Below are 26,746 nucleotides of genomic sequence, written 5' to 3' on the forward strand. Positions count from 1 at the left end.
ATAAAATGAAAAGTAAATATAAAACTTTACCAAATATGCCATGGTTTATCTTTGATGTTCTCTAAACACAGCAATTGAGACACTTTTACAGATGTCACTGCATCTCTAAGATCCATTTTGTTTGCAAAGAATAAGATTGGTATTCGGCGGTGCTTAATATCTAAAAGAGAAAATAAGACTATCATCACATTTCCAGCTTTTTGGGTTACTTTCTCCCAAATCCTTAAAACTGTAATCCACTGAAATTGTTTTCCAATCACTTCTTCCCATATCACACATACATAAACATTTAAAGACATATACTGTGAAGCATGTATTTGAGCGACAGGAGAATTTTAAAAATACCTCTTCCTAAGATTATCTGCCCTCTGGTTGGAACTGTAAACCAAAGATGGATGAGGTGGGAGTGGGGGGCTCATTAAACAGTTACTGAACAGCACCTAGAAAAGGGTCAAACATTTTGGGTTTCATTTTTACTGTCAACAAAAAAGAGGCCAACTTCAAACAGAAGTAGAAGGAGTATAAAATGGATCCTGGTTTTATATTTTAGTTGCAGCATTGTAAGTAATCTAGATACTTTAACAAGATGTTTTTACCTTGTTACAATTTTGGGAGCATTTTTTTTACTTTTGAATACATAATACATTTAAACAGTTCAAAATTCAGAAGAGACAAAATTGTACACAGCAAAAGCATCTCCTCCCTCCCAGCTTTGTCCTAGTCCACACACCTGTTCTCCCTGGAAGAGGCAACCCATATCATCATCTGTTTCTTGGCATCTTTTTACGAATATTTTACATATTTGCAAACAATTATTATATGTTATTCTTATAGCAGACTATTCTCACTATTTTACACCTTTTGCTTTTCACTTAATTTCATAGCTTGGAGATTGTCCCATATCAGTACATACAGAGCAGTTTCATCATTATTTTAACAGTTGTGAATGTCCTGTCTTTCAGTACTACGTACCATAATTTATTTATCTAGTACCCAACTGAGATATATTTGTGTTGTTGCCAATATTTACAACTATAAGCAATGTTATAATGAATAAACTTGTACATACAAAAATTTGTACAGGGGCCAGAACATCTATAGGATAAATTTGAGAAGTGGAATTGCTGGGTCAAAGGATATGTAAATTTCTATTTTAAAAATTCTCCCATAGTTTCTTCCACTGCTGTAATAGTGTAATTTTTATATTTAAATATTTAGTCCAGCTGGAATTTATCCTGGAGCAGAGAATTTCAGAGTAGATAAAAAAGTAAGATATGAAGTTTACAAGAAGCACACTTTGAACATAAGGACACAAACAAGTTGAAAGTAAAAGGCTTGCAAAACATATTATGCATATGCTTAAGTGTAAGAAAGCTGGCATGGCTACACCAACATCAGACAAAGTAGTATTCAAGACAAAGGGTACTAGCAAAGAAAAAGAAAGGCATTTAAAAATTATAAAAAGGTGAATCAATCAAGAAAACAAAACAATTTTAAGTGTGTATCTAATAGACAAGCTTCCAAATACATAAAGCAAAATTTGAGAGTATTAAAGGGAAAATCAAATAAATTCACAATCCTAGTGGACACTTCAACACCCCTCTTTTAGAAATTGATAGACAAGTAGACAAAAAAAAATCAATAAGATTGTGGGAGATGTGTGATTGTTTTCCACAGGACTGAATGAGGAAGCAACTTTGGGTGGCGTCTGTGGGAGGAAAAGGCTCCACACTCCCTGACATCTGATGCCTGGCTGTGCTGCTCCCTGTCCCAGATGATTATCTTAAACCGCAGCACAGAGCCTTCATTTCCCGGACTGTCCCCAGGCAGTTTATTCTCTACTCTCTCAGGTGCAAAATGGAGTTCACTTCCTCTCATGGGCACACCAAAATCACAACTGTTTGCAGAATAGTCATCAATGAAAAAGACCAGAACATATCAGAAAGGATATTCTACAACTAAATATATAAAGAAGGGATCACAATGCGATGGGTAGGAGGGGTGGAGTCGAGATATAGTCAAATCCCATATCCCTGGGTAAGCGAGCCACAAATGAGTGAATAATTATAACTGCAGAGGTTCTCCCAAAGGAGGGACAGATCTGAGCCCCATGCTAGGCACCTGAGCCCAGGGGTCCTGCACTGGGAAGATGAATCCCCAGAGCATTTGTCTTTGAAGGCCAGCAGGGCTCACTTTTGGGAGACCCAGAGAACTGGGGGAAATAGAGACTTCACTCTTAAAGGGTGCACACAAACTCTCACGGGCTTCAGGACTCTGGGAAGAAGCAGTAATTTGATAGGAACCTGGGTCAGACCTACTTGCTGATCTTGGAGAGGTAAAGCTCACCCTGGGGACGAAGACACTGGAGGCAGCCATTTTGGGGAACTTGTTGTACCACGTGGACACTGGTGCCAGTAAGCTCATTTTGGAATCTTTCTCTAGCTTATCCCAGCCTTGCCCTGGCCAGACCCTGCTCTGGGACTGGCTGGGCCCTGGCCCTGCCCACTAGCAGGTGAACACAATCTTCAAGACACCCTGGGCCCCATATCCAACTCTGTCAGGAACTGGTCCCCCCCCCACCAGTGACTCAACACCTGCTCTGGGACCCCTGGGCCCTGCAACCAGAACCCAGGGCTTGGCTCTGCCTGCCAGTAGGCCAGCACTAGCTCCAGGACGTGGCTTCAGCCATCAGTGGGCAGGCAACAGCCCCAGGGTCTCCTGGACCCTGACTCCACCCACCAGTAAACCAGCTGTAGCCCTAGGGCCTCTTGAGTTTATGCAGTCAGCTACCTTGAGAGCTGATCCTGCCAACCAGTGGCCATCAGCCTCCACACAAAGCAGGACCTGGCAACCAATGAACCAGGAGCCAACCAGGCCTACCAAACTACCCACACAGTTAGCCCGACACAACAGAAGGACCCATACAGCCTCATAGAGGGGGAACCCCTAGAGCATATAGCTCTGGTGACAAGAGAGGAGTGTACTGTTGAGATACATAAGACATCTCTTACAAAAGGCCACTTCTTCAAGGTTGGTGAATATAACCAACCTATCAGATACACAAAAATAAAAACAGAAAGTTAGGGAAAATGAAGTGACAGAACAGCACGTTCCAAACAAAAGAACAAAATAAAACTCCAAAAGAAGAACAAAGTGAAGTGGAGCAAGGAAGTCTACTTGAGAAGGAGCTTAGGGTAGTGATCATAAAGGTGATCAAAGAACTCAGGAGAAGAATGGATGCACAGAGAGAGAAATTAGAAGTTTTTAACAAAGAGTTAGAAAATATAAAGAACAACCAGAGATAAAGAATACAATAACTGAAATGAAAAATACACTAGAAGGAATCAACGGTAGACTAAATGATACAGAGGAACAGATCAGTGACCTGGAAGATAGAGTAGTGGAAACCACTGATGTGGAACAGAAAAAAGAAAACAGAATGAAAAAACATGAGAGCAGTTTAAGAGACCTCTGTGACAACATCAAGCACACTAATATTTGCATTATGGGGGTACCAGAAAAAGAAGAGATAGAGAAAAGGCCTGAGAACATATTTGAAGGCATAATAGCTGAAAAACTTCCCTAACCTGGGAAAGGAAACAGACATCCAAGTCCAGGAAATACAAAGTTCCATACATGACTAACTCAAAGAGGAACACACCAAGACATTGTAATTAAAACGGCAAAAATTAAAGGTAAAGAGAGAATATTAAAAGCAGCAAGAGAAAAGCAATAAGTAACATACAGCAGAAGTCCCATAGGGCTATCAGCTGACTTTTCAGCAGAAACTCTGAAGGCTAGAAAGGAGTGGCAGGATATATTTAAAGTGATAAAGCAAAAGACCTACAACCAAGAATATTACACCCTGTAAAGTTCTCATTCAGATCTGATGGAGAGATCAAAAGTTTCACAAACAAGCAAAAGCTAAAAGAGTTCAGCACCATCAAAACAGCTTTACAAGAAATATTAAAGGAACTTCCCCAAGTGAACAAGAAAAAGACACAATGAGAAAGATGAAAAGCATGAACAGAAAAAGCTCATCAGTAAAGGCAAATGTATAGCAAAGATAAGAAACCATCTATGCACAAAGGTAGTAGGAGGTTAAAAGACAAAAGTAGTAAAATCATCTATATCCTCAATAAGCAGTTAAGGGATACACAAAACAATCAGATGCAAAATATGATATCAACAACAGTAATCATGAGGGGAGGAGAGTACAAATGCAGGCTTGTTAAAATGCACTTGAAAGTAAGATATCAGCAACTTAAACATACATATATGCATATACATACATACATATAATATATACCTCATGATAACCACAAACCAAAAATCTATAATAGATATACACACAAAAAAAGAAAAGGAGTCTAAATATAACACTAAAGAGAGTCATCAAATCACCAGAGAAGAGAACAAAAGAAGAAAGGAACAAAAAAGAGATACGAAAATAACCCAAAACAATGAATAAAATGGCAATAAGAACATATATATATCAATAATTACTTTAAATGCAAATGACTTAAGTGCTCCACTCAAAAGACATAGAATGGCTGAATGGATACAAAAAGAAGACCTGTACATATGCTGCCTACAAGAGACTTACTTCAGATCTAAAGACACACACAGGCTGAAAGTGAGGGAATGGAAAAAGGTATTCCATACAAAAATGGAAATCAAAAGAAAGCAAGGAAAGCAATATTTATATCAGACAAAATAGACTTCAAAATGAAGACTGTTATAAGAGACAAAGAAGGACATTACATAATGATAAAGGAATCAATCCAAGGAGATATAACAATTGTAAATATATATGCACCCGACATAGAAGCACTTAAATACATAAAGCAAATATTGACAGATGTAAATATAGAAGCTGAAAGTAACACAATAATAGTAGGGGTCTTTAACTGCCCCTTCCATCAATGGACAGACTATTCAGAAAGAAAGTCAATACGGAAACACTAACCTTAAAAGACACATTAGATCAATGGACTTAATAGATATATACACAACATTCCACCCGAAAGCAGGAGAATACACATTCTTTTCAAGTACACATGAAACATTCTCCAGGATAAATCACATGTTAGGCCTCAGTAAATTTATGAAAACTTAAATCATATCTAGCATATTTTCCAACTACAATGTTATGAGACTAGAAATCATTACAAGAAAAAAAAATTGCAAAAAACAGAAACACATGGAGGCTAAACAATATGCTACCAACCAACTGATGGATCACTGAAGGAATCAAAGAGGAAATCAAAAAATACCTGGAGACAAATGAAAATGAAAACACAAGGATCCAAAATCTATGTGACACAACAAAAGCAGTTTTAACAGGTAAGTTTATATTGATACAAGCTTACCTCAGGAAACAAGAAAAATCTCAAATAAACAACCTAACCTACCACCTAAAAGGATTAGAAAAAGAAGAACAAAGCTGAAAGTTAGCAGAAGGAAGGAAATAGTAAAGATCAGAGCAGACATAAATGAAATAGAGACTAAAAAGGCAATAGAAAAGATCAATGAAACTAAAAGTTAGTTCTTTGAAAGATAAACAAAATTGATACACCTTTAGCCAGACTCATTAAGAAAAAAATGAAGAGCGCCCAAATCAATACAATAAGAAATGAAAAAGGAGAAGTTAAAACCAATACCATAGAAATACAAAGGATCATAAGAGACTACTTTGAGGAACTATATGCCAATAAAATGGATAAAAACTGGAAAAACTGGACAAATTTCTAGAAATGTACAGTCTCCCAAGACTGAGCCAAGAAGAAATAGAAAATATGAACAGACCAATTACCAGTAATAAAATTGAGTCAGTAGTTAAAAAAAAACCATCCCAACAAATATAAGTCTAGCACCAGGTGGCTTCACAGGTGAACTTTATCAAATATTTAGAGATGAATTAACACCTATCTTTCTCAAACTATTCCAAAATGTGTAGAGGAAGGAACACTTCCAAACTCATTCTATGAGGTTAGCACCACCCTAATAACAAAACCAGACAAAGATATCACACACACACATGCACACACACACACACACAAAATTACAGGCCAATATCACTGATGAACATACATGCAAAAATCCTCAACAAAGTACTAGCAAACCAATGCAACAATATATCAAAAGAATCATGATCAAGTGGGATTCAACCCAGGGATGAAAGGATTTTTCAATACCAACAAATCAATCATTGTGATACATCACATTAACAAGTTCAAGAATAAAAACCATATGATCATCTCAATAGATGCAGAAAAAGCTTTGAAATAAATTCAATATTCATTAATGATTACAAAACTCTCTAGAGAGTGGTTACAGAGGGAACATACCTCAACATAATAAAGGCCACATATGACAAGTACACAGCTAACCTCATACTCAATGGTGAAAAGCTGACAGCATTTCCTCTAAGATCAAGAACAAGACAAGGATGCCCACTCTCACCACTTTCATACAAAACAGTTTTGGAAGTCCTAGCCAACAGTAGTCAGACAAGAAAAAGAAATAAAAGGAATCCAAATTGGAAAGGAAGAAGCAAAACTATCACAAGGATCTGTTTGCAGATGGCATGATCCTATACATAGAAAATCCCAAAGATGTATCCCCAAAACTACTAGAGCTCTTGAGTGAATTCAGTAAATTTTCAGGATACAAAATTAATATAAAGAAATCTGTTGCATTTCTATACACTAACAATGAACTATCAGAAAGAGAAAATAAGGAAACAATTCCATTTACAACTGCATCAAAAAGAATAAAATACCTATGAATAAACCTACCAAAGGAGGTAAAAGACCTGTACTCAGAAAACTATAACATGCTGATGAAAGAAACTGAAGATAACATAAACAAGTGGAAAGATACACTGTATTCATGGATTGCAAGAATTAATATTGTTAAAGTGACCATACTACCCAAGACAAAATACAGATTCAGTGCAATCCCTGTCAAAATACCAATGGCATTTTTCACAGAACTAGAACAAATAATTTAAAAATTTGTATGGAAACACAGAAGACCCTGAATAGTCAAAACAATCTTGGGAAAGAAGAACAGAACTGGAGGAGCCATGATCACTGATTTCAGACTATACTGCAAAGCTACAGTAATCAGAACAGTATAGTACTGGCAAAAAACCAGACACGTGGATCAGTGGAAGGATCCACTGATCCTTGTGATACACCACATTAGGATAGAGAGCCCAGAAATAAACACATGCACTTATGGTCATTTAATCTAAAACACAGGAGGCAAGAATATACAACAGAGAAAAGACAGTCTCTTCAATAAGTGGTTCTGGGAAAACTGGACAGCTACATGTAAAAGAATGAAATTAGAACATTCTCTAACACTATATCTAAAAATAAACTCAAAATTGATTAAAGCCTACCTGAAACCATAAAACTCTTAGAAGAGAAAACAGGCAGAACACTCTTTGACATAAATCGTAGCAATATTTTTTTGGATCTGTCTCCTAAATCAAAGGAAATAAAAGCAAAAATAAACAAGTGGGACCTCATTAAAGTTAAGAGCTTTTGCACAACAAAGGAAACCACTGACAAAAATGAAAAGACAACCTACTGAATGGCAGAACTTATTTGCAAATGATACAACCAATAGGGGTTAATATCCAAACTATATGAACAGCTCATACAACTCAACATCAAAATAACAAACAACCCAATTAAAAAATGGTCAGAAGATTGAACAGACATTTTTCCAAAGAAGATATACAGCTCACCAACAGGCACATGAAAAGATGCTCAACATCATTAATCATCTGAGAAATGCAAATTAAAATTGCAATGAGATATCACCTCACACCTGTCAGAATGGCTATCATCAAAAAGAACACAAATAACAAATGTTGGTGTGGATGTAGAGAAAAGGGAACCTTTGTACACTGCCGGTTGGAATGTAAATTGGTGCAGCCACTATGGAAAACAGTATGGAGGTTTTTCAGAAAACTAAAAATAGAACTGTCATATGAGTCAGCAATTCCACTCTTGGGTATTTATCAAAAAAAAACCCCAAACACTAATTCGAAATGATACATGCACCTTAGTGTTCATAGTTGCCAAGATATGAAAGCAACCTATGTGCCCATCAGCAGATGAATGGATAAAGAAGATGTGGTACGTATATACAATGGCATACTACTCAGCCATGAAAAAGAATTAAGTATCGCCATTTGCAACATGGATGGACTTGAAGAGTATTATGCTGAGTGAAATAAGTCAGACAGAGAAAGGCAAATACTTTATGATATCACTTATATGTGGAATCTAAAAAATACGACAAGCTAGTGAATATAACATAAAAGGAACAGACTCGCAGACATAGGGTGCAAACTAATGGTCACCACTCAGGAGAGGGAAGGGTGGAGGAGCAAGGTAGGGGTAGGGGATTAAGAGGTTCAAACTACTATGTATAAAATAAATGAGCTACAAGAATACATTGTACAACACAGGGAATATAGCCAATATTTTATATTAACTATAAATGGAACATAACTTTTAAAAATTGTGAATCACTATGTTGTACACCTGAAACTTATATGATATTGTATTAACACATCAACTATACCTCAATAAAGAAAGGATGTGGAAGATGTGAATAACACTATCAACTGACATTTATTCAACTCTTCACCCAAGAACAGCAAGATATACATTCTACGTAATTGCAGATGGAACATTCACCACACTCAATTGTATATGTTAGGTCATATATTTCTAAGAATAAAAATCATGCAGAATAGGTTCTTTGATCACATGGAATTAAATCAGAAATCAATCACAAAAAGATACCTAGAAAATTCCCAAATATTTGGGAAATTAAATAATAATACACTACTAAATAATCCAAGCATCAAAGAAGAATTTACAAGGTAAGCCTGGAAAATACTTTGAGCCAAATAATAAAGAAAAGAAATATATCAAAATTTGTGAGATATAGCTAAATACTCAGAAAATATGTATTGCTTTAAATGCTTTTATTATAAAACAAAGGTGTAAAATGCTTTATTAGAAAAGAAAGGTATAAAATCAACAATTTCCACTTCCATCTGAAAAAGATAAAATGAGATTCAATTTAAGTACAGAAAGTTCATAATAAAAACGAAAGTTCTTAATAAAAAAAGAGCAGAAATTAACGAAATTTTAAAAAGACACACCCACAGAGGAAAGTACCAAAACCTAAAGCTGGTTCTTGGAAAATTAATAAAACCATAAACTCTTTAAAACATGGAGCAAGAAAAACGGGAGGAAACATAAATTGCCAATATTAGAAATGAAAGAAGATATGTATATCATACAGGTCTTACAGACATTAAAATGATAATGAAAGGACGTTACAAACAATTTTATGCCAATAAATTTCACAACTTAGATAAATTAACAAATTAACAAATTCAGTCACAAATTACCGAAAGTGACCCAAGAAGAAATACAGAACTTTAATAGCCTTACATCATTTAAAGAAACTGAATTTATAATTCATGCCCCCAACATACACACAAAATCCTGACCCAGATGGCTTCATTGGTAGATTCTATTTTAATGTTTAAGTAAGAAATAATACCAATTCTACACAAATCCAAAAGATAAAAAAATAAAAAAAGGAGGAGTAAATACTCTTCAAGTCATTTTATGAGGTCTCTACAGCCCTAATACAAAATCAGGGGAGGCCATTGCAAGATAGAAAATGACAAAATGAAACCCATTACGCTAAGTGAAATAAGTCAGAGAAAGACAAATATCATATGATCTCACTTACATGTGGAATCTGAAGAAAACAAAACACAACAAACCAATAGATGCAGAGAAGAAACTGGCTGTTGCCAGAAGCGGCTGGGGTGGAGGGAGCTTGAGATGGGTGAAAGGGGCCAAAAAGCACAAACTTCCAGTCATCAAATAATTCACGAGATGTAATGTATAGCATGGTGACTACAGTTAGTAATACTGTAGTATTGTGTATTTGAAAGTTGCTAAGAATAGATCTTAGAAGTTCTCATCCCATGAAAAAAAAACTCTATGTGTCGTAAAAAAAATAGATGTTAACTAGACTTACTATACCGATCATTTCATAATACAGTTGACCCTGGCACAATGTGGGGGTGGGGCTCCGACCCCTGCACAGTCAAAAATCTGTGAATAACTTCGTTGCCGACCCTCTGTATCTGCGGTTCCACATTCGTGGATTCAATCAACTTCGAATCATGTAGTACTACTGTAGCATTATTTGAAAAAAATCTGCATATAAGCGAACCTGTGCAGTTCAAACCCCAGTTGTTCAAGGGGCCAACTGTATATACAAATATCAAATCATTATGCTGAATACCTGAAAGTGATATAATATTATATGTGAATTATATCTCAAAAAAATGTTCACACCAGCTTTATTCATAATTGCCCTGAACTAGAAACAGCCCAGATATTAATCAACAAGAGACTGGATAAACAAACTGTGGTATATTCACATAATAGAATATTACAAAGCAAGTAAAAGGAGTAAACAAGTGATACAACAACATGGGTGACTCCCCAAAACATTATGCTGAATGAAAAAACCTAGGCACAAAAATGTATGTACCTTTCCCCTCATTTATATGAAATTGTAGAATAGGCAAAATTCTGGGGATCAAAATCAGATTAGTAGTTCCTCTGTTTCCAGGTGTGGGGTGTTGATTGGAAAGGGGCATGAAGGAACTTTCTGAGGTGATGAAAATGTTCTGTTTCTTGATTGGGAATGTAGTTACATGAGTGTATGCATTTGTCAAAATTACAGAACTATATACTTAAGATCTGAGCATTTCACTGTATTACAACTTATACTTCAATTAAAAAAAAAACTTCATATACGTTTCAGCTGAGAAATCCCTCCTTTGGTAATCTAACCTATAAAATAAATGCATCAGTAAGTACATAAAGATACATGGACAAGGCTTCAGTTGAGGAAACCAAGGTTCCCACGGTATTTAAAGCAGATTTTGTAGGAACTATTTCATTTTTTGGTCAACGTCAAAACACGTTTTGGGGAGAAAGTGGAAAGATTAACAAAAAAGGGAATGTAGAATGAAAAGTGCCTTCTCAACCCAGATAAAAGACTAAGTTTTTAAAAGTGAAAAAGTCACATAAAAAGTACAGGCTGGATAATTTCCCCCCCCAAATACTTGAATAAACTTGAGGTTGTCCAGTAAAAATACCAAAGATATTATGGTTAAGCAGCAAGAATTGTTAGAAGTCCTTTTCTAAAACCACGGGTACAAAGGCCACTTAAAATCTTTTTGCATGAGTCAGGCTAGAAATGCAGAATTCCACAATACTACTGGAAAACTTACTGTGGGAAAAAAAAGAATATCTAGCAACAGGTGAATGATTGAATAAACTTTGGTACATTCACACTATGGCATATTAGGCATCATTAAAAAGAATAATTATATATATGCAATTTGACTTGAAAGGATTTCCATCACGCAGTGTTATTTGAGAAGAGGAAGATGCAGAAGAGTGTACAGAATATGATCCCGTCTAGTAAATAATGATGACAGTTCTCATAGCACCCAACCCTGTACAGTTTGCCCTCTGTATCTGTGGACTCCACACCTACAAGTTCGACCAACTGTGAATGGAAGATACGCCAGGAAAAAATTACAGAAAGTTCCCAAAAGCAAAACTTGAATTTACCATGCACTGGCATTATTTACATGCTATTTATATTTTCTTAGGTATTATAAGCAATCTAGAGATTATTTAAAGTATATGGGAGGATGCGCATAGATTCTATGCAAATACTACACCACTTTATATAAGGGACTTGAGCAACCACAGCTTTTGGTATCCTCGGGGATCCTAGAACCAGTCTCCCATAGATACCAAGGGCGACTGTACGTATCTTTGGTAACTGTATATGTTTGTGTATGTATATATGATATGAAATATAGATAAAGGTATGAAAGAAAAAGTACCAAATTGTTAATACTGATATCTTCAAAGAGGATTGGAGGGCTGGGAGTAGTTTAAAAACAGAAAAGATCTGTTTTAAAAGAATTCCCACAATAAATACCAAAGAAATGCTGCGATCACACACACACACACACGTAAAAAGATGGTAACCAAAAAAATTTTTAATGTGTTGAAACATTGATTTTTACTTTCTTCCTTATCCTTTTTCCATCCACATATTTTGCTACTGACACATTACTTACATAATCAGAAAAAAAGGGCATTTTCATTTTCAGGGAAATAAAAACATTGCAAAAAACTTTGAAATTTAAAAAATATATGGTACTGCAAGTAAAGATATTGTTAATTCGGCATAATTAATATGTTTTAAAATTCAAAAATTTTAAATAAAAGATCACACAGTGTAAACAACACGTTTTGCTTACACCAAAGAACAAAACATCATACATAAACAGACCCCAAAGCACAGACATCACAGACTGAAAGACACACACATGTACCTGGATGATTCAGAAGAGTATCAAGTTCTTCTTTGGCCACAACCATTCTTAATCTATCACTACTATCAATGACAAAAATAATGGCTTGTCCTTCTCTGTATAATATAAAGAATGAGAAATATTAAAGATAAACTTGAACATTTTTCTATGTTTACTATCCATTTGCAATTCCTAACCTGTGTATTATGTCTTCATGTTCTATGTCCATTTATACATTACAGGCTTTGGTGCTATTTCTTATTAGTTTATATGAGTAATTAATATATTAACCATGTTAGTCATATTTCATGTAGAATAATTTCTTTTCATTTGGATCATAATATGGTAAATTTAATGATATTTCATAATTTTAAAAAAAGACAAGTAAAACCATAATCCTATTACACAGATACAACCATTAATATTTTCATGTAAATCATTTTCAACATTTCCTTTGTGTATATTCATATATGAATATCTACATCTGTATTTAAATGGAATCCTGCTGTTTTATACTGCCTTTCTGAAATATATGTACCTTTCCCTGATCTTCTTTTGCAGGATAGTTTGAACTACTTTTATATGAAACATTAAAGCTCTACACCAGTGTTTGTCAAATATTTTTTACCATAACCATAGTGAGAAATATATTTTACATTAAGATGCAGTTAGACACATAAGTATATGTAAATATATTTGAAATAGTCTCCTGAGACAACACTTACAAAAAGCTTTTACTTTATTCTATTTGACTTTTAAGCTGATAACCAGCCACTGAAATGGTATAAGGATTCACTTATAGATCACAGCGGCACTTCAAAAATCACTGATTTCCTTCGCATCTTTCTTTTAATGATTAGAAAGTATAATCGACGTGTCATTAAATATTGTACCAAACTTCTATTTCTGGACTTCATAGGTTACTTCCAATTTTCATTACTATGAAAAACTTTGGGATAAACATCCTCCTAAATACATTTTAAAAATTTCTTGATACTTTAAGATCTGTTCTTAGGAATAAAATTTCCAGGAATACATACAAAATTTAAAGTTTTAGATAAACATTGATAAATTATCCTCTGGAAATGTTATATCAATTTATACTACTACCAGCACTTTTCCCACTCCCTTACCAGCATGGCTCTTATCATTCTTTCCAATTTTTTACCATCCTAACAGCATATTATTTTACTTTGTATTTTGTTAATTGCTCGTTAAGTTCAATATATTTCCATATATTTATTGGACATTTATATATTTTTTGTGACTCAGTGTAATCATAAATTAAGATTTTAAAGTTCAATGCCATTAGTAACCACATGCATATAAAAATAAAACAACTTTTTAATACCATTTTCTCCTATCATTTAAAAAATGAATGCAGATTATCACAGTCACATATTACTAGTGGATATAGAAACTGATATAATTGGAAATATCTATCAAGAGCTTTAAAAATGTTCACTTTGAGCCAGTAATTTCATTTCTGGAATTTATACTAAGGAAACATGAAGTATGACAAAGATTTATACAGTAATACGTTAACTGAAGAATTGCTTATAATCTTCAAAAACTGAGAACAGTCTTTATGTCCAAAAATAGAGAAATGATTAAGCAAATTCGGGCACAGGAATATGAAAAAATATTAGGGCGCCATGAGAGTTACATCCTTTCTATGTTTTTCCTGATTCACCCTTATCATAGAATGTTAACTGAAAAACTATATAGTACATGGTACATACTTTAGGCTCCTTTCTCAATTATGTAAAGTGTTTATTATATATTTCAAAATAGAAGAAACATACCCAAAAGATTAACAATGGTAAATTTATTAGTAGTGAGATTTACAGGAAACAATGTTTAAATATTCTTTTCTATATTTTCCAAACATTAACTCCTTTCCAAACAGGCACTCCTTATATTTTATGCTTTATTACTTTTTTTATATTCTAAGAGTAATATGCAAAAATTATATGATAATTAACATTACAGAGTCATACAAATGACAAACTAAACTTCCTTTATAATCTTATTCCCAAAACAAATGCTATTAATGGTGCGGTACATATTCCACTAAGAATTTTCTTCTCTCTCCATATATATTAAGCACATACTTTTATTAAGAATAATTTTTTTCTTCATATAATTGAGATATGAAAAAATGTCATTGTAAATAATTCTCAACACACATTCTTCTCTGTGTATCTTTGCCCAGTAGTCCTAGGCATACTGTACTTTTCTGAAAGCAAAAATTATGGCTGTAGGGCATGAACATTTTTCATTTTAACAGATATTGATAAATTATCCTAAGAAAGATGTTACATTCTCACTACAAGAGTGGATTATTTTGCCAACAGTAGACTTAATTAATCTTTTTAACCTCTTTCAGTCTAACAGATTAAAATGTACTTGTTCTTTCACAATCAGAAAAGTACAGAGATAGAGGAAATAAATTTACTATTACTGTAGACTTCTCAACAGTAACCATATTCAGCATTCCACCTACAATGTACCTATAATATTCCTGAATTCATTAACTTCTTCCAAAAAGATTTTGAAGAAAAAGAAGTTAAAGTCAGAAAAAATGCTTCCTTTTTTGAAGTACTATTTTTTATGCAGTATTATGTTTTCTGTAATTAAAATAAATGTTACATTTTTTTAAAGTAACTAAATTAAATACATTTTTTTTTAGAAAAAAGAATTGTTTACCTACTAATTGGAAGAAGAATTAAAAAATCCTATACTGAAAACTGAGGTTTCCTTAAAAACAAAAACAAAAACACCTCACATTTCCCCCAGAGAATTTAATGCAGGATACCACAAACATTCCACCCTTCCTTTTCCAAACTGGCCCTCAAATCTGAAGCATTCTTCTCTTTCTACCTCAGAGGTCCTCTGGCTCTATATGATTTAAATAGGCCTTCAATATGAAAAGAATATCTGGAATAAATCTCCTTTGGTTCCTACCCAAGGAATACAACATTTGTCCCCACATTAGCATGAAAGAATTAGCCAATGAAAATTAAAATCTGATCTGGCAGTCATCACACACCATTTCAAGACAAGAGTTCATAAGGACAAAAGTGCATTTAGTGAAGAGATACTGTTTATAAATTTCAGACTCCAAAAGTGAGTTACACTCATCTTAAATGAAGAAGTCCTAGCAATATTACAAGTTTAATGAATTTATTTTAACATCACATGCAAATCTTGAGAAGGTATAACACACTTGGATCCTAGCAACTTGATAGCTGTTAATCTGAAGAAATTGGTGAACACTTGATTTGCACATGCCAAAAATATCTTGTTTAAAATTGCTTATAGAACACATGGATCAACTATTAGTGCTGTTATTTTAACTAAATTTATTCAGTAAGTATTTACTGATCTATCTGGCCAGAATCATACTTGGTCTTGAAGAAATACTGAATAAAAAAAAAATCCCTGCCCTTAAGGAGTTCATAATCCCACTAGGGAGGCAGCTATGGTACATGAGTTTAAGATGTAATAAGTACGATTCAAGAGATATGAATGGACGAAGTACCGTGTCAACACGGGGGACAGAATAACTGGGCAAAACAGTGGAATCCTTCATAGAGGAGGTGATTTTGAGCTAGTCCTTAAAGAACAAATATATTAACCTTAAGTTGCAGAGAAGTAGGGTAGAATAGGGCATTAAAAACAGACAGAACAACATATGCAAGGTCAGGAAGAATCTGAAGCATTTGAGAAATAATGTGAAGTATGATTATACTTTTTTTAAAAATTAGGAAGTATACTTAAATTATATAAAGAATAAACATTGCAACCTAGCCCGTGTAATCATTTGGATTTCTAATCATTACTGGTTATTAAAATATAACCATCTAGTTAACTAACATTCACAAACATACTTACTTATAATAGTGTTCCCAGAGATTTCTGTATCTTCCTTGACCTGACATGTCAAACACTGTAAAAGACAAACTATAAAACAAAACAAACAAAATGAAAAAACATGACTACATCATAAGGTAGTAAAAGTGTAACTTTTACTTAAAATTTTAAATTGTTTTCAATCAAAGAAACCACCCTTGAATATACAATATTCAACTTGGGCCAGCTTTCAAGTACAAGTGCCATAGAATGAATTTTTTTGAATATAAATATGATTTTACAATGAGTAACATATAAAAAAGATATTTTCTTTGCTAGTGAGGTTGTCAGAGTTTATCTAAACTCTAAATTCTTTAGAATAATCCAGAGGTAGTGGTACAAATATTTTAACATCTATGGGCTTCTGAAATAGCAAATTACTTTTTCTAAGAGTAAGAGGAATAACTATGTAGATCTAATATCATTTTTCACCCACAACTTCTTAATCACAAGTTTAATAAAATGAATTACCTGGACGATTTGAATTTCTCTATGCTGAATCCTATTGTTGGAACTATATCTTGAGACTGAGCCTTTAAGAGAGAAGACAAAGTTTAGAAATTTGCAATTACCGAAGATGAATTTTTCCTCAGGTTAAAAAAAAAGCACCCAGATTTTCCAGTTCTAAAATCTGCCACTAAGGAGATGACAGGATTAAACAAAATTATAAATTTTGCAATGAGATCACTGTGTGTGAATTCTTTATAAAGTTTAAGGTTTACTAGTTATAAATCTGCATGCGTGTCTTCACATTCACATTTTGTGGCTTGCTGCAAGTTACCATGGACTTAAAGTGGTTTCATAAGTCTCCAGCTCACATATAGGACTTTCTAATCCTTCTTACTTATTGAGTTTATATATGCTACAGAGGACTGTCCTCATGTGTAGATGGTGAATATACATGGTCCCTGCTCTCATGGAATTTATAATCTGGAGGAGGTAAACAGCAATAAACAACTGAGTTACAAGTGAACACAATTTTGAGCAGTGCTCAGTGCAATGAAAGGTGATTGAGGGTGGGAGGCAATGGGGCAGAGGAGGGTTAGTATAGAAGAGCCTCTCTGATGAGGGGACATCTCACCCAGGAGTGAATGTTAAGAAGGGGAAAAGCTAAGACAAGATCTTGGCAAAGAACATTCCAGTCAAAGGAATTAGCCAGGGCATGACCTCAAGGTTGGGAGGAACTCACCAGTCAGAAAAAGTAGAAGGCCTGTATGTCTAAAGTATATTTAGTAAGGGAAAGAGCTGTATGTAACCAAGTAAGATAGGTAGGGCCTTGAAGGCCATGGTAGGAACTGTGTGGAAAAGAGATTGCAAGGGGGCAAGAGTATAGTGGGAGACCTGCTGACACATCCCACAGGCAAGTAAAAGGCCTTAAATGGACAAGTTAGCTCATCAAATGCATCATAATACTTCTATCATCAAAACTTTCTCCTTTTGAATAAAAATCCATTCACTTTCTGACCCAGATGCCTAGGATTTATTCTCAACTCCTCCCCTTTTTACATTCCCTATACAACTGTTCTCTAAGCTTTATGGGTTCTATCTCACTAACTTAGCTTAGGCTCTTATCGTTTCTTGCTTCAAATTACTACGACAGCCTCCTGATTACTCCTAATTGCTAATATACTACCTAAACAAGTTACTTAACTTCTCTAAGCCAGGGGTCCCCAATCCCGGGCCTTGGACCGGTAGCGGTCTGTGGCCTGTTAGGATCCGGGCCGCACAGCAGGAGGTGAGTGGTGGGTGAGTGAGCAAAGCTTCATATGCCGCTCCCCATCACTCCCCATCGCTCGCATTACCACCTGAACCATCCCCCCCAACCCCCCTGCACCCCACCCTGTGGAAAAACTGTCTTCCATGAAACTGGTCCCTGGTGCCAAAAAGGTTGGGGACCACTGCTCTAAGCCTTAATTTTCCCAAATGTGAAATATATTATTACTATCCTTAACTCATAATGTTATCATGTGAATTAAATAAGTTAATGGATGCAAAATACTCAACATAGTGTCTGGTCCATAGTAAACCCTCAAAAAGTGTTTGCTATTATTAGAATTACACTCTCACTGATTTCAGTTTCATTCCCCAATTTTCTCCATACTGCCCAAAGTGTAACTTAAAAAAATTTCCTTTCAGTTCATCTTGTTGTTTTTATGTAAAAACAGGAGAAGGAGAGGGGAAACTGTTGCTCCACATCATTATGTTCACTTCGGTAGTCTACTCCTGAAAATTTAAAATTCAAATCGAAAGACAGAAGGTGAAAAGTCACTGTAGCTTGGTCACCTTAATAGTAATGTGTTAGTGAAAAGACCTCCCAGAACTGCCCTGGTTTTGGCTTTCTGAGATTTGTTTATTCAGCTTTTCCTTTCATCCTGTGAGCTGCCTAGTATTCTTCCAAAAATATCTCTCTTTTTGTTTATGTTAGACAGATTTTATTTCCTGTTACTCAGAATCCTGCCTCATACCTTAGGGGTCTTTCATTGCACAACAAACTTTGGAATAAAGAGTTTCCTAATTTTTGTTGTCCCAAAATGCAACACTGTTTTGATTTTATGGATTTTCATGTGCCAATCATGTGATAAAATCATCAGCTATTATTATTAGGAAAAACATAAGAATAAAAAAGTTAAAAGTTTAAAGAAATCTCAGAAAATATACCTCAAATGAGTAGCTTTGTCTTCAGTGAACTGTAATTAGAAATTGGCCTAGCCTCTTCACAATCACCCAGTTTCTTCACAAACTCTTTGTTTCCAGAGAAGCTACCCTTTAACTTGCTGTTTTAATAGGGATAAAATTAATCAACTTTCTTTTCTTCCCCTCACTTCTAAAGTTCTATTGGAAGATAATTAGAAAGAAGAAACTCCACAAATTAATCAGGATAGGACAAGGTATGTGGGCTGGTACTTCCAGATTTTCCTCTAAACAATTCCGAAATAGTCTCCACCGATTAACTTTCCTCTGCTCTATCCAGGAACAATACATTGGGTAATTCTCTAAATTGGACAGGGAATGCTTACAAAGCAAGCAAAGGGCACAGGAATTATTACCTAAGTGGACTAGGCTATCTGAGACAGCCCAGGAATAGACCAACATCAATAAGAGTAGAACAAGATTTCTAAGAGAGGCCCTATTTGGTTAGCTTTATTAAGACTGCTAAAAATGATATCCTTGGTGCTATCGATCATTACTCCCTGCCCAAAAATAAAAATTAAAAAAATCACCCATCAGTCCACTTGTCCAAAAATACATTTAACTGCTAAGCAATATTCTAGGTATCTGGGATTCAGTATTGAACAATACAAGATCTATACTCTTATGGAATTTAATTTTATAATGAGGAAAAATTTAATAAACAACAACTGTATATGCAAGGTAATTTCAGATTGTTTTAAATGTTAAGAATATAAAACTGGATGATGTGATAGAATGAGAGCATTTATGTTGGGGAGTGGGGCAAAAGTGGGAATTTTAGAAGAAAGGTGTTTACAGAGCACATCTCAAGAAAATGACAGCTAAGATCAGGTTCTTGGAAAGTTATCAAGTTAAAATGTACCTCCTCTCTCTCTATTCATCAGTTTAGAAAACCTAGATCAGCAACCTCAGTATATTAACAATAAGTGAACATTAGGACAGCTTAATATTAAAAACTAGTTTGGGTTCAGGAAGTATCTTGTTATCTAGAAAATGATTTTACCCCCAAAAAATAAGAGACTACTATAAAATGAGATTTGCGATTTCTTTTGCAAGACATTTCCTAATAGAGCATTGTAGATTTCTATTATTTACCTTAATTCATTAAAAATAATGAACTTCTCACAGTGGATGTAAGCTCACAAGAGGCTTTTCTTGAGTTCAAAGGTAGGGAGGAAGCAAGTGTTATATCTGTGCCTGAATGACAGAGGTTTTGGGGCTTTTAAGAAGTCCCATTTCAAGTGTCCTCTTGACTATTATCACCAAGTTGTTTTTTAAATTTTTTTAAAGTAAAGCAGCTTACTCTGCTCTCAGGATGTAGAGGTCAATTGTTCTCAGGAGACAGGATAGTTGCCTAAAGATTAAGGCTCAGGAAGTGGTGTCAGAAATTAGGCTATCCCCTTAAAAATAGCCCTGGAGATAGTCTAGGCTAGTTCCATAATTCATCAGAGGTAGCAGAGAGACAGGTATGTTGGAAAGCAAAAGAAGATTAATTAAAAAGCCTTACTTATTGGCTGCAAGCCCAGGTTTTCCTGAGGACTCTCCCTGACTAATGTGGTGTGTTAGGCAGGGTTAGTAGATCTTTCACAAGACTAGTCTGAAATTGGGATATTAGAATATTTCAAGATGATAGACTGAGCTCATGCTGCCTCCTTCCCCTTCTGCCCCAAACAAATGACCAATTATGTTTAGAGAAGAAAGCTGTTCCCATCCATACCATATCAAAGATTATCCTTATGGTAATAACCATGTCTTGGGACAGAAAATCACTATACTGTTGGGGATGATGGAAAAAGATAATGTAATTTCTGTTTTGTTCTTTGAATGTTATTTCTGCCAATTTGAGTATAGTAGGCACTGGGGGGGGGTTGGCCCACTTTGGGGCTATTAACTGTGGCTCTGGTTTCAATCATTTTGTACTTATTTGAGACTACTTTTACAAAAAAATTACTTTTGAGGATATTCCTTCATGTGGAGAAAAATGGAAATATCTCCTATAGGATAGGACCTTACCTAAAGAATTTCCTTATAATCTTGCTCACAGCCTTACCTGCAGAAGTGCCACTAAGTTTAACTATTAGCCCAGGTTGATGTGCTGATAGCTGATCCATGGAACTAATTATGGACCCAAGCACAGCTGCATGTGGTTCTATTTTTACCATACATCCATCATTCTCTAAATTCAATTCAGACCCCATTCAATTGGGTAGGATGCTATATCTTCCTCTCAAGGACTGTTAAAGAAATTTCTCATAATCACCTAGGTCAGGAGACAGACTCCAATGTATACACACTTTTTGACCTGTTCTTTTCCTTATTGGGGAAGAATCTCTTTTTCTCTGCTTCTATATAGAGAAAAATCCATTAAAATAACACTTCTAGTTACTCTATCTCCCCTCTCCAAATTTATTCCTCTTCATAGGGAAAAAAAAAGAGACTTCTTTGACTTCTCAGTTTATGAAATGGAAACCGACATCCTTGGCTCTGCCTCTCTGTCTCTGTCTCTTTGAGAGCCACATGCTTCTCGAAACCATGCATTCTTATCTGTTCTTAACCATGCAGTAAACCTAGATGAGCAAGATCTTTCTCTGAGGAGGAAAGCTTGAATTTTGGGACACGAATCATAACTTAAGAGTGTTAGCAAGTCCTCTGCCCAGACCTAAACCTTGCCCTCCAAAATCACCTTTTTCAATAAAACTGCTAGTTTTCATCTCTGCCTGACTTCAGCATGTATATCTCAGCTGATTTCCAGCTTGGCTGGGGAGCCCCTTAAAACACCTAAATTGCTTTGCAAATCCATTTTCAACTTCTTATCACAGCTGCCTCAAACAAACTCCCACCTGAAAATACACCAGCAATTAGTTGTTTTCACATGGCAAACTCACTCATGTAGAAGAAAGGAATGATGACCAGAAGAAAAGAAATAATGGCATTTTTGTAATTCCAAAGCAATCTTGAACTAAACAGAAGTATAACTGAAGCCGTTGGGAGAAAGAAAAAAAAAAAGGCAGTAAGGCTTCTCATTCTGCTCAACCTGAAGCACTGTTTGGAGGCACTTAAGTCCACCTTCAATGACCATATTTAGGAGCAATGCTTCCCGCTCTCCAGCCATTCAGTCATTAAGAGTACCAGCTTCCTAATTTTTGTTCTGTCTGTATGCAGTCTATATTATTTTTTTACTCAGCATTTTTCATTGATTGACTAATGGTTTTTACCTAGATAAAAGAACTTACAACTTACAATTGTCTACCCAATATCCACTCTCCTCTTCTTTCATACTTACAGGACCCCTATTACTAATGGAAGCAGCAATATGTCCTGCTTAAAAAAAAAAAATCCAGCCTCATTTACAGGTAGGGGTAGCCAGTGAGGTAAAAGAGTCATTAGTTGGGGCTTCTAGGTAAGCTCTTTAAAGAGGGCTTATTTAGCAAGAAGGCTTATTCTTTTGCCCTGTTCTTTTCTCATCCCTGTGATTTAGAATATAGATAAGATAGTTAACTAAGGTGGCCATTCGGAGATCTTGAGGATCTTGAAGAAAACCAGGCACTAAGAATAGCAAAGCAGAAAGATGGAAGATGCCTGGACCATGTAGCTGCCACAGCAGCCCTGGAATACCTCTTCTGGACTTATTTAGATGACAGAAAAATAAGTGTCTTATTTAGTCCACTGTTATGTGGGTTTTCTTTATATGTAGCAGAACCTAACTGTAACTCATGCATTATGTGGTGGATGTGCTAGCTTTATATATATTTCAGTTATTAAAATAATGTGTTCAAGTACTTACTACTTAAATGACTCAAAGTCATTTTGCTTGCTACTACTGCTATGCATACCACACTCCTGGGAAACTAATTATCCATAGAACCTATAAAAATGATTCACCTTTCTCTTTGTTTTGCTCTTCTTGTAAAGAGAGAGCCAAAAAGAAGGCAACGCTACCTGAAAGTAAACTCCACAAATTTGTGAAGATCTTCTGAGAAGAAAAAACATTTGGAAAATATTCCAGTTTAAATAATAAAGATTTACCTACTTACCTGCATAAAATACATGGCAAATTATGGCTGGCTGATACTTATTAATTTAAGGTACCACAAATTTGACAAGATTTCATAACATGATAATGAAGTTATAATGGCAAACAAAATAATCTTGCCTTATCTTTCTTTAGCAGAAAATACAGGGGGCGGAGTCAAGATGGCGGCAGGAGAGGATGCGGAGTTCGCGTTTCCCCACAACTAGGGTGCCTGCCGGACACTGGTGGGGGACCTCAATGCCCAAGGAGATGGGAGGAACCCCCAAGCGACTGGGTAGGATGAGGGGGGAGTGAGGGGGGAGGAGAAGTGGAGGCTGGACAGGACTGGCGCACCTCAGGGGTGGCTGGGAGAGGGGAGGGGTTCCTATGCCCGGAGGGAGCTTCGGGGGCTCAGAGGATCAGGGGGAGCACGCCTAGCGTCTCCCTTGCCCAGTCTGGCCCTGGGAAGCCTTCAGGGCTCCTCGGCAGGGTCCTCCACCCTCCGAGGCCCCGTTGGTCCTAGAGCCATAGGAGGGAGGCGAGGGGAAGAAGAGGAGAGGTGGGCGGGAGGAGCCCTCCCAGACCGGAGGATCAGGGAAGTGCGACAGGTCTTTGCCCTGGCCGCTCGGCCGCAGGAAGCTTGCTGGGCTCCAAGGCCCGCTCTGGGCTACGTGGGTCCTAGCAGCATAGGAGGGAGGCAGGGGGAGAGGAGGAGAGGCGGGAGGGAGGGGCCCTCTGGGGCCAGAGGATCAGGGGAGGTGTGGCTGGCGTTTCCCCCCAACCCACTTGGGCCCCGGGAAGCCTGCTGGGCTCCCAGGCCTGGTGCTCTGATCTCCAGGGCCCCCTCCAGCCTTGTGGGTCCTAGGAGCATGGGAGGGAGGGAGGAGAGGGGAAGAGGAGGAGAGGCAGACCATCCAGGGCCAGAGGATCACGGAAGGCACTGTGGGCGTTTCCCCCGCCCACTTGGCTCCGGGAAGCCTGCTGGGCTTCCAGGTCTGGTCCTCTGCCTTCCGGGATCTCCTCTGGCCATGTGGGTCCCAGGGGCATAGGAAGGAGGGAGTAGAAGAGAGGCCAGTGGGGAGGGGCCTTCCAGGATCAGAGGATTGGGGGGAACATGCTTAGCATTTCCCCTGTCCACTTGGGCCCAGTGAGCCTGCTGGGGTCCTGGACCAGGTCCTCCACCCTCCAAGGCCAGAGGCACTGCCTGGGCCCCTCCTGCTGAGGCTCCTCCTGCTGCATTGAGCCTAAGACTCACCGCCCCACCCATTCAGCCCCGCCAGGGCCTTTTCCTGCTCTGTTGGTCCTAAGCATAGGCCCCGCCCCCACCTAAAACCCGCCCCTGCCTAATCCCCGCCCCCCACAGCCAAGGATTTTTCTGGATTCTTTTTTCTTTTTCTCCTCTTTTTTACTATTGTGGGTCTGTTTTACCTTCCATTGTTGTTTCAACTATATTCTTATTCTTTCTAACATATCTGTTAGTTTTCTAATCTAATTTTATTTTTTACTCTTTGTTATTGTTCTGCTCCTTTTCTTTCTTTTTTTTTTTTTGCTGCCCCACACATCGTGTGGGATCTTGGTTCACAAGATGGGGGTCAGGCCAGAGATCCTGCAGTGGGAGCTCCGAGTCCGACCCACTGGACTAACGGAGAACCTCAGACCCCAGGGAATATTCATCGGAGTGAGGTCTCCCAGAGGTCCTCATCTTGGCATCAAGACCCAGCTCTACCCAACAGCCTACAAACTCCAGTGCTGGAAGCCTCAGGCCAAACAACCAGTAAAACAGGAACACAATCCCACCCATAAAAAAAAAAAAAGAGAAGACAAAAAAATATGTTGCAGATGAAGGAGCAAGGTAAAAACCTACAAGCCCAAATAAATGAAGAGGAAATAGGCAACCTGCCTAAAAAGAATTCAGAGTAATGATAGTAAAGATGATCCAGAATCTCCGAAATAGAATGGAGGCACGGACTGAGAAAATACAAGAAATGTTTAACAAAGATCTAGAAGAACTAAAGAACAAATAAACAGAGATGAACAGCACAATAACTGAAATGAAAAATACACTAGAAGGAATCAATAACAGAATAACTGAGGCAGAAGAACAAATAAGTGAGCTGGAAGACAGAATGGTGGAAATAACTGCCAAGGAACAGAATAAGGAAAAAAGAAAGAAAAGAATTGAAGATAATCTTAGAGACCTATGGGACAACACTAAACGCACCAACATTCGAATTATAGGGGTCTCAGAAGAAGAAGAGAGAAAGAAAGGGTCTGAGAAAATATTTGAAGAGATTACAGTGGAAAACTACTGTAACATGGGAAAGGAAATAGTCACCCAAGTCCAGGAAGCACAGAGAGTGCCATAAAGGATAAACCCTAGGAGAAACACACCAAGACACATATTAATCAAACTAACAAAAATTAAATTCAAAGAAAAAATATTAAAAGCAGCAAGGGAAAAGCAAAAAATAACATACAAAGGAATGCCCATAAGGTTATCAGCTAATTTTTCAGCAAAAACTTTGCAGGCCAGAAGGGAGTGGCAGGATATCCTTAAAGGGATGAAAGAGAAAAACCTATAACCAAGATTACTCTACCCAGCAAGGATCTCATTCAGATTCAATGGCAAAATCAAAAGCTTTTCAGACAAGCAAAAGCTAACAGAATTCACACCACCAAACCAGCTTTACAGCAAATGCTAAAGGAACTTTTCTAGGTGGGAAACACAAGAGAAGAAAAAGACCCACAAAAACAAACCCAAAACAATTAAGAAAATGGTAGTAGGAACATACATATCGATAATAACCTTGAATGTAAATGGATTAAATGCTTCAACTAAAAGACACAGACTGGTTGAATGTATACCAAACAAGACAATATATATGCTGTCTACAAGAGACCCATTTCAGACCTAGGGACACATACAGACTGAAAGTGAAGGGATGGAAAAAGATATTCCACACAAATGGAAATCAAAAGAAAGCTGGAGTAGCTATACTCATATCAGATAAAATAGACTTTAAAATAGACTGTTACAAGAGATAAGGAAGGACACTACATAATGATCAAGGGATCAATCCAAGAAGAAGATATAACAATTATAGATATTTATGCACCCAACATAGGAGCACCTCAATACATAAGGCAAATGCTAACAACCATAAAAGGGGAAATAGTAACACAATAATAGTACGGGACTTGAACACCCCACTTACACCAATGGACAGATCATCCAAGCAGAAGATAAATAAGGAAACACAAGCTTTAAATGACACAAAAGACCAGATAGATTTAACTGATATTTATAGGACATTCCATCTGAAAGTGGCAGAATACACTTTCTTCTCAAGTGCACATGGAACATTCTCCAGGATAGTTCACATCTTGGGTCACAAATCAAGCCTCAGTAAATTTAAGAAAACTGAAATCGTATCAAGCATCTTTTCTGACCACAACACTATGAGATTGGAAATCAATTACAGAAAAAAAACTGTAAAAAATACAAATACAGGGAGGCTAAACAGTGCACTACTAAATAATCAAGAGATCACTGAAGAAATCAAAGAAGAAATTTAAAAAATACATAGAAACAAATGACAACGAAAACACTGTGACCCAAAATCTGTGGGATGCAGCAAAAGCAGTTCTAAGACGGAAGTTTA

The 26,746-nt window shown here is 36.5% G+C and overlaps 1 protein-coding gene across 4 annotated transcripts in view; it reads right to left on the bottom strand.

Annotated features, from left to right (window-relative positions):
• ARL6 (ADP ribosylation factor like GTPase 6) overlaps window positions 1-26,746 on the bottom strand; it is a 59,893-nt gene that overhangs the window by 25,952 nt on the left and 7,195 nt on the right. For all 4 annotated transcript variants that reach the window (XR_005019771.1, XM_036851530.1, XM_036851531.1 and 1 more), the window contains exons 3-6: window positions 16,853-16,914; window positions 16,364-16,432; window positions 12,488-12,582; window positions 31-160 (exon numbers count right to left, since the gene is read on the bottom strand). Coding sequence is in view for 3 of the 4 variants with exons in the window: in XM_036851530.1 (XP_036707425.1) it covers window positions 31-160; window positions 12,488-12,582; window positions 16,364-16,432; window positions 16,853-16,914 (356 nt within the window). In the remaining variant the exon portion in view is untranslated. The remainder of the gene's footprint in view (window positions 1-30; window positions 161-12,487; window positions 12,583-16,363; window positions 16,433-16,852; window positions 16,915-26,746) is intronic.

This window comes from Balaenoptera musculus, chromosome 4 (genome assembly GCF_009873245.2).
Source record: "Balaenoptera musculus isolate JJ_BM4_2016_0621 chromosome 4, mBalMus1.pri.v3, whole genome shotgun sequence".
Classification (NCBI taxonomy): domain Eukaryota; kingdom Metazoa; phylum Chordata; class Mammalia; order Artiodactyla; family Balaenopteridae; genus Balaenoptera; species Balaenoptera musculus.